At 40.7% G+C, this 9684-nt stretch overlaps 2 protein-coding genes across 8 annotated transcripts in view; one reads left to right on the forward strand and one right to left on the reverse strand.

Moving 5' to 3' along the window:
- parga (poly (ADP-ribose) glycohydrolase a) overlaps nucleotides 1–9405 on the forward strand; it is a 30766-nt gene extending 21361 nt beyond the window's left edge. For all 7 annotated transcript variants that reach the window (XM_050071883.1, XM_050071882.1, XM_050071881.1 and 4 more), the window contains exons 14-18: nucleotides 4061–4139; nucleotides 4259–4367; nucleotides 5966–6071; nucleotides 7340–7468; nucleotides 8168–9405. In XM_050071883.1, coding sequence (XP_049927840.1) covers nucleotides 4061–4139; nucleotides 4259–4367; nucleotides 5966–6071; nucleotides 7340–7468; nucleotides 8168–8349 — 605 coding nt within the window. In that variant the 3' untranslated portion in view covers nucleotides 8350–9405. The remainder of the gene's footprint in view (nucleotides 1–4060; nucleotides 4140–4258; nucleotides 4368–5965; nucleotides 6072–7339; nucleotides 7469–8167) is intronic.
- chata (choline O-acetyltransferase a) overlaps nucleotides 1–9684 on the reverse strand; it is an 83920-nt gene that overhangs the window by 38280 nt on the left and 35956 nt on the right. The window lies entirely within an intron of this gene.

A 9684-nucleotide genomic window follows, 5' to 3' on the forward strand; every position in this document is an offset into this window, starting at 1 on the left:
TCTACTATAGCTCTAGTGATGTAGTGTGTAGGTTTAGTCCTCTCGTGTGTACTGTATAATTACAAGCAGGAAGTACAAAATAATACAATCTATACAGAACCAATAAGCCCAGATATATGGCGCTACCAATCTATAAAAACTAAAAGTGTATTTGATGTATTTTCATTTGGCTTTCCTTTTTCTATAGAAGCCACACATCTCACATGTCTTTTTAGTGTTACACATAACATTCACTAAACTACTGTTGTTTTCATCTGTGAGTTATTTTCTCCTGGTCGTTGAGCCCTGTGTGTTTATTGGGCTCCATTCATTTTTTTCCCCCTCGTCCTTCCGTCCAGTCTGAAGGTAAATCCATTGCATTGATTCACTTGCGACTGCCCAGATATCCTTCATTTCTCGCCGGCAGAATTGCTCTATTTTTCAACCTCCAACTCACTCTGCTTGGGTCAACCTCTCTAAGTGTTCCGCCCTCTCACTCCCCTCCCTCCTCCTCCTCCTCTGACCATCCTACCTTTTTTTTTTCTGCCTCGCAGCTGCACCTCGCCCACCACTGGTCAAAGTAAGGGCAAGCACAGATTAAGATGATGAGGCATAAACTTAATGCTGGTAGCCCATGTGCGATTATTGCCAAAATATGTAAAATAACAATATAAATGTAGGGGTGGACACAATATGAACACTTGTGTGATTTAATTCAATCAAATTCATGCATGTTGATTCAAATTTAGCTTCATTATTCTTTGTTTGTAGTGTCATCGTAGAGCACAGAAGTTTTATCTCATTGCCCCCTCACAACATTTTAGAATAGTCTCATGACATAGTTATTTTATTGCCACTTTATCTAGCTGTGCAAAACAAACATTTAACATCCACTTGTCCTGTTTTGGTGCCTGTATTTCACTTGGGTATTAAAGTGAACCTTCAGATTTGCCTTTGACGACACAAGAGGCATCATTATCCAGTTTGATAAAGCCATCTGCTTAACATGAGGGCGTGTTCTGTAATTTAGCTGCACCCACAGGAACTCAAATCTAAATGATGATGTTCCCAAATGTCTGCTCTTGATTGATTGTGTTAGTTCTTTGGACTTGGACAAGAGAGACACATGGACAAACAAAACATGAAGAGACTACGAGTTTGAATAGTCTGATGGGCACCTTCAGAGCTCTCTACCTACTATTGCACATTGCTTGTTGCATATAGGCTGCTTGTAACAGCAGAGAAGACGAAGAGCCAATGTAGTGTTATTGCTCCTTGACTCACACTGGTAATGCCACCAAACACAAGGGATACGTTTTTTTTGTCCCCGATCCAAATAGTTCAACATTAAGCACACACTTTGATTACATTAAAGTTATTAAAATCAATCAAATGTTTATGCTTGACAGTTAAATAGCTCTGTATTGCATTAAGAAAAACCAAATTACTGCCTTGCAGTTGTATGCCTCCACGCACCAGTCAAGTTTTGCTTACAGTTCACATTCATGTATGTGAAAACATAGATGCTTCACACACACAAACACACACACACACACACACACACACACACACCCTTGAGTCCAAGTGGACTTTTTTGCCACATTTGAAGAAGTACCCTCAAGGCGTTCTTGAGATATCACGTTCACGAGAATGGGACGGACAACCCAAAAATATAATGATATGTTGCCGTAAATGAAACCTTCGCTAGTAAAAAAAAAACAAAAAAAACCAACTATGTGCAGCTGAAGTCAAACAAAGGATTGGATTAGGCTATATATAGCTCAGTATAGCAGATCCTGATCAGTTAAAAATGCCCTGATTGGCCCCGCTACCAGTCTTTGAGATCGGATTGGGGCATCCCTACCACACAGACACAGCCAGCTCTGTTCAGTCGATGTTAAAATTGACTTATGTCTCGTTCAGTACCTGTAAGGAAAATGCTTGACCTCAGCAAACACTGAAATGAAGAGACTCGGAGAACCACGGAGAAAAGTTACAGCCAACGGGATTACTTTAATTGCAGAATACACTCAGCAACACACATAATGGACACGACAGAAAACAGCCCTGCTTATCCAACTTTCAAATGCCTTTATACTATTTGGGTGAATGGGCGTCTGTTCGTTTGTGTGCATGTGTGTGTGTGTGTGTGCAGACAGGTCTGGGCTTATGACCTAATTGTCCCAATAGGTTTGATTTTTTGGGAATCATTGTACCGAACTTACTCTGTAACCTAAGTGTTTTCTGCTCCGCTTGAGTTCCAAGAATTGGAACTGCGCAAGAACCTCAGATCACCAAAACAACTCCTTTAACGGAATCTCCCTGGTATTCAAAAGTTCACTAACTCAGAAACAACTTCTTATAAGGATTCTTTCCTATTGCGAAATCTGTCATCTGGTCCACTGTTTCTAAGACCTCTTACAGCTGACATTATATTCACCTTTTATATGACGTAATATATTATCTGCCTTACATACCCTCCTCTCAGCAGGCCAAGCATTGCCTCAGATATGACGCCATGTTGTCTCCTTTCCCCCTCCCTTCCAAGTCACCCTCCCTTCCAAGTCACCTTCAGTAGTCAGTCACCGTCCCCCTCTCTGCCTCCCATCATTCTGCCTTCCTCCCCTTTCCCTCCTCCTCCTCTCCACTTAACTTTATTACATTTGGACAGAAAGGAATTTATTGCCCAACTAAGGTCATCGCTCCACTAATGGAATGGGCCAGTTATGCCATAGATTCATTTAAACCTCTCAGAATATTCCATGCACGCATTCAGTGTTTCCTCTTAAAGTCTGGTCTCTGTCTCTAGACTCTTTATGTCCATCTCTCTTCTTCTGTTTTTGTTATTCTCTTCTGTCAAGTAAATCATATTTCTTTGTCTTCAGAGGTGTGTTAACATGGGTCTTCCTGTGCATTGGCAGCTTACACGTCACATCAGATTTGTCCATAGGCGTTTTCAGATCGGAAGGAAGAGGGCCACGATGTAATCTAGTGATGGAAGCCTGTATGCCAGCCCAGGAGGCTATCATGGTTGGTTGCCAGGATAAATAGGATCAAGGTGAAGGAGGAGGACGGAGCTGCTGATGGAGGGAGTGATATGGGCCTGTTGTTAGACGTTAGGAGTCGCTAGCGTTGAAGAAAGTACTTCATTTGATTGGCTCGGCTTTCGGTGGTGCAAGATGCTTAAAATAAATGTTCTTTTTCTTACTCAGCCAAAACTTAACTCTTCATGGGAACATAATTCTCATTTTCCCAGAGTTGTGCCGTCATTGTTGGATTATGTCCTGGCTTCAGTACAGGCCATTAGCTTTAGTCATATTTTGTCACAAAAAAAGTCATCATTCACACTTCAACTTCAAGTATTGGCAGATGGTACATGCTTGAAATAAAATGAAGTCAATTATGAGAAAGCAAAAGCAACGTTTAATTACCGCTCTTCAAGAGATACTTTTAAAGAATGACATTTAGCATTGCTTTTAAATAACTTTTCATCTTTTCTTCTAGGAGCATACGTATCTCTGCTGGTACATGTAGTAGAGCCCCCAAGGCTATGTTAATCACATGTTTAACACCTGCTTTTCATTGAAGTGCAGCGAAACTTCCTCGTACCTAATGCATAATGTATGGAGCCTTTAATAGGCATCATTTTCAGAATTGGGCGCAGCTGTATTTGTAATGAATGATGAAATCTTTCGAGTTCTAACCCCAAGTATATCCCAGTACACACTCTAAAAAGGCTAACTTCTTGATATGAAGTGTCTTAACCCGACAGCTGATGAATGATTCGGTGGAGTTGAATGTTTTGCAAGCATTTTGCGAATGTGGCTCAGGTTGGCTTCTTCTGTTCTAACCATTTCTTCCTACTATGGCTGAAAGCTTTTCATTTCAAAGCCCAAATCAGATTACTTATTAAATCAATGGCCTTTATTTATGACAATCCAATACAAGCTGATACTGTGTACTCACATGGGGAGCACAAAAAGCACTAAATGTGATTTAAGAAATAAGGCGCTGAAACAGATTTAGGCCCACTGTGTGCTCCGACTGCTGAATACTGAGTAATGCCTTTTCTTTTCTGCAGGCACTGAACAGTACAGTAAATATTCTGGCTACGCTGAGAGTTACAAATGGAAGGACAGTCACAAGGATGAGACCCCCAGGTATTTTTTTTATCACATAGAACTATTTAGTCAGTCAGAAAAAGTTGAAGGAAAGATAGGAGAATGTTTCTACATCATTGTTAATCCCAACTCTCTCATTGCTCGCCTTTTGTTTTCAGGGATGACTGGCAGAGACGATGTACAGAGATTGTGGCAATTGATGCTCTCAAATTCAGGCATTTCCTAGAGCAGTTTCTCCCTGAGAAGATGACCAGAGAAATCAACAAGGTGAGAGATGTTGTAGTCTGTGTTTGCACAGTGATTGAGAAAATATGGCTTACATATACATTCCTTTAAAAGCTATGACAAACAATGTCAAGCCTCAGTAACTTCCTAAAGATGCCATTGTCAGTAAGTGACAGAAAAGCTTGACTTCAGGATGTTTTCGACTAAAAGCCCATGTTTATGAACTTTGACATATTGCCAGGTGCACCTGCAAAGATGTTAATTAAAGGCATGGTGATCTGTAACACCACTAACTTTAGGTCAGGACTGACGGCTCATCTGACCGATACCAATACTACACAACACCTACTACACTAAAGGGCCCAACACATCAAGCAGACTAGCTATCGGTCAGTGTTGGGTTGTCCCTCCGATGCCAATTCAACATGTTGAATTGGCATCGGAGATGGTGGAGCCTATCGATGAGTGAAATCACTCTGGCAGTTCAGCTCAGTGCGCAAGAAGAGAAACTGAAGTGAGAAAAACATACACGCAACTAAAGTCAAAAATTTGTGAGATCAAAACAAACTTGTTATATTAGGTAGGATTATTTTTTTTAACCCTTAAGCTCAATTGTTTGTGTTATTGCTTGTTAGTGCAGTGGTGTCCAACTGGTCCAGCCACGGGGTCCAGATTTCTCCTTAGTTATTAGTTCAAGCTCCACACAGTTTAACACATTGAGCGTCATAGCGTTAAGCCCCGTCATTGAGCTAGTTTGCTGTCTCTGTCAAGTAGCTTTTGGACTACGACCCACGCACTAGTGCATAGTAAATATCCTCTGTTCTTTCAACATCAGGTTGTGTTGTTAATGTGCTAACTTTCTAACTAGTGTCTTAAATCCATCCTGTCGATCTTCCAGTTCCCCTTTGTGAATAACATATACAGTATAGACTAACGCCGCCTGCTGGTATGGGGATTCATTTCCTCTCACGTAGGTGCAGAATGTTAGTGCTACTTGGCCGCTGGCTGTAGTGTGTTCAAGTATAACTTTTTGCTCAAGACACAGGCGACCTAAGTCGGCACAGCAGTCGGCCTTCATCACCACCCATTCTCTGATGTTGTTTTGGTGTGTCTGGGCTGTAAGAAGCATTACATAAGCATTATACTGCACATTATATATTATTCTGGTGCACACTGTGTACATACACACTGGATGTGCTGACTCAACTTGATTAACCACACTATGACACTTTAAATTGTAATGTTGTCTTTAACTGCTCTTGTGTAGTTCATATTTTTACTTCTTTTCTTATTCCAGAGGTATATAACTATTTTGTTGAGTCTTATTTTGTAATTTTATTTTTTACTTTTTTCTTAATCTGTACTTATTTCTATCTTTGTGCTGTTGTAACACCTGAATTCCCCCTCTGGGGATCAATAAAGGTTTATTATAGTAGTGGGATTGTCATTTATTGCAGATTTTTCTGTTGAGGAATCAGGCAAAACATTATGCACCTGTGTGTACTTTTCAGTCTTCCTATGGTTCAAGCTGATGCTTACACTGAAACATTATAACCTGTGCTTTTTGGATGTTTAACCCATATGAAACCCACCTAACTAAAAACAACACTGCCCTCCTCCTCCCTGTGCTTTTATCCCAGGCATACTGTGGATTCTTCCGAAACAACGCCAACAGCAAGCACCTCTCTGCAGTCGCTACAGGCAACTGGGGTTGTGGAGCTTTTGGTGGAGACACGCGGCTCAAAGGTATCATTGGCTGAATTAAAACATGCATCCAAACAGGGGGAAGGAAAAGACTGTGTGTATAACAACAAATGTGAAAAAAAAGTTTTGTTTTTTCATACATAAGATAAATAGTACTACTTATATAGGTCAGTAGATACATAATGTTGCTTACAGTAAAATATTAACTGTAAGGTGTGAGGTAAATATAAGCTCAGACTGGATCAGCCATTGAAGCTCCTGCTGAAGGACATTCAGCTTTCTGCATATGGACTGTATGGCACCGTCACAGGCACCCGCCCCTCTTTAACTCCTCTGGTCAATTAGTAGCTCTCCCAGGGTGTCACTCATCAGTTCCTTCCCTGCCTTTATTGATCAGCTGACACACATTTATGTTTTCCATTAAAAGGGCAATTGATTACAGGGAAGGGACACCATAAATCCAGGCTGATGCAGGTCTCTGCGGGCTTACACAACATCACTCTTCACAAGCAGGGGCCTCCTTACTGTCCTTTTCCAGTGCGCCGCATTGCAAAATTTTGACCAGTTGTGTTTCTGGTCAATGTCTTAAACATTTTATTAACTGTTATTTTATTCATACTCATTATTACTCATTCATACTCATCAACATCTTCACACACATCCTGCATTATGAACGTAAATGTGATCGGAGCAACATGGGTTTCGTTTGTCTACAGTTTAATTTACAACCGAAGCTGTTAATTTCCTCTGCAACACGCTATGAATAGATCCACTGGACTTTCTCTGAGGCTGATATTAGCTTCCGGGGACCCCCGCCCATTAGCCCTGGAATTAGCATAGCTGGTATTTTTAGAAGGCAATAACTGTATTTTACATTATAGTCCCAGAGCTGACTTGAGACGTGGTAGTTACATAAGACCAAGCTGTTATGTCGTTGTAAAGATTACAGACCTTTTGCAAATGATGTTTGTTTTGTGTGTTTTAATCTGGAATCAATATCCATTCTGTTAAATATTTAAAGGTCTTAAGACCTAATTTGCGAGGGCTAAAAGATTGAGTGCTGTTGATGAGGCTGCGCTACTAGTGGTGGATTATTTACCCTTCTGATACAAATCGCCCCTGTCACTTCCGTTCTTTTCTGCCAGAAGCTGTACCTTATCCAGCTGATTGACCAATTACTTCAGCTTATTTTCAGTGGTCAATTACACATTTATGATTTTGTTCTGAAACGGAAGGATACTAATGGTGCTAATACGGTGTATTATTGTTGCCTTGATTTCCCTTTAGCATTCTCTTTCTCACTTTTTCAGCGCTGATTCAGTTGATGGCTGCCGCGGAGGCTGGGAGAGACGTGGCGTACTTCACATTCGGTGATGCTCAGCTCATGAGAGATGTTCATGAAATACATTCGTTCCTCACCGAGAGACAAGTCACCGTTGGTAAGACTCGCACACAAAACCAAATGTTTTTAGTATTTTTGTCGCGGGAGTTAGACCCTCTTGTCAGCCCTGCCTCTGATGTGCTCTTACACTAAATTGCATAATGAACAGGAATGGTGATGATATCAGCCACTGTTAGGATTATGGGACTCGCGAGGCTCGTACGGCACATGGAGGTTGTCCTTGTTGGCGTCATTACGGGGACAGTACGCATAAATAACAGAATGCAATCCATCTCTATGTTAAGTTATTCCACCATCTCCGTCCCGCAGCCCATCCATTCAGCCTCAGCTGCAGAGTGGATTACTGCCTGAACTGACCCCAGCTTCTCCCCTCCCCCTCTTTTCATTTTTCTTCCGCTGACATTTATTGAAGCCTTTCAGAGAAATTCCCCTCCAGCCATCCATTTCCTAAAGTGGAGCTACGGAGAAAAAGCTCACGGCTTGTGTGCGTGTGTACGTGCGCTTGATTTATAAATGAGCACAAACACGCTTTCATTTTTCTTCATGTTTTTCCCCGTTACAGTTTCTGTCTCTCTTGCTTGCACTTTGACTCTCCGTTTGTCCTTTGTGTCTGTTTCACTCAAATCCTGTTTTATCTCTCTACATATTTCTTCTTTCTGTTGTCCCCTGTACCGTCCCCTCCCTCTGTCCTCTCGCTGTCTTCCCCTCTCTTCTCCTCCCTCCTTGTCCCTCCCAGGGAGGCTGTACAACCTTTTGAACCAGTACTCCAGTTTGGTGTGCAAGAACTGCCGCACGACTCGACCTGACGTCAGTCTCTACAGTTTCATCTATGAGAAAGTCTCTTCCCCGACGTCCGCCGATGCCCAGGACTCTGCCAAGGATTCTGGGATGTCCCCTGTAACATCGGACTCTCATTAACACAGACCGAGCTGCAACTTAACCTCCCTCCACGTGTCTAAGCGTAAAAGAGACTTCAGGTTCACAGACCTCAACGTGCTCTCAGCCTTGTGCTTTCAATCACTTTTCTCTCTCACACACTCCCTTTAAGTTTGTGATCCCAACACACAAACTACCAAAACACAGTTTTGCCTTTCTCGTTGATGGTATTATAGAAGCCTCGTAGTATGTCACCAGATGTGGTGAAATGTTTCAGAGACTTATAGCAATAGTAAATCCTGGTTGCTGTTAGGCCATTCTTTAGTCTAAATGTGATGTGGATTTTTTTTTTCACACTAATTACAAATATGGCCAAATATTCATCATATGCATGGTTGTGGACAGTTTCCATTATTAATACCCCAGGACTTGATAATCCTCCCTAGTTATCTTGTCCTATATTGTGTTTGCTACTTTTTCTGGATGAGTTGTCTTCTGTATCAACCATCCCCGGGCTGTGGTGAGGTTCCTGAATGCAGAGAGATGATGAGATGCCATACTGTAGTCTATGCATGGGTAACATTTATTTATCAAATATTCTACAAATATATGCTGCTCTTTTGTATCCTCTAGGATGTCGATGCTCAACACACATATTGCCCTTATTTTAATATGAGTCAAAACTATCAATAAAATGTCACCGGTATGAGAATCCTGTCAGATGAAACAGATTCAAGCAACTCATGGTCATTTTCATCTTCAGACCTTTTTATTCTATTCTAAATAACCATTTTCAAATATATTCAGTGTTAAACACAGTATTGCTACTGTATATACAAATGAAGGGGGAGCATATAAAGAAATAATTGCACGCAAAATATTATTTTTGTTAATGTTTTTACTCAACATTTACTTTGAGGATATTGTTATGTTTTTTATTATTTACTGTATTTTCTGATTGACAGCGTGGGTTCTATTTAATGATGGGTTCATAAATAGATTAAAGACTGTAAATGTATTGCGTAGTACTGTTCTTTGGGTTTTTAGGTTGTACTCTTTATTATTATAATTTCTTAATTAAAGTATATCCTGTTAAAATGTTATTTCTCTGCTCAAATCAATGTGATTTATGATGATCAAAGGATCACTACAATGCAAGCAAAATCATTTAGGGACAGGATGTTTATTGGTTTCATCGCCTCATTTTAACGTTAACCAAAAATTATGTCAGTAAGCCATTCTGCTGTGCTTTCAGTATGTTCTTTCTTTACATCAGGGTAATGAAATGATGCATAGATCATCTAGATATAATTATTTCATGCTCATCAGAGAGAATTAATTTCCCCATTATATGCATGTTTGTAACCCGTGGCTCCA

This window comes from Epinephelus moara, chromosome 19 (genome assembly GCF_006386435.1).
Source record: "Epinephelus moara isolate mb chromosome 19, YSFRI_EMoa_1.0, whole genome shotgun sequence".
In the NCBI taxonomy this organism is placed as follows: Eukaryota; Metazoa; Chordata; class Actinopteri; order Perciformes; family Serranidae; genus Epinephelus; species Epinephelus moara.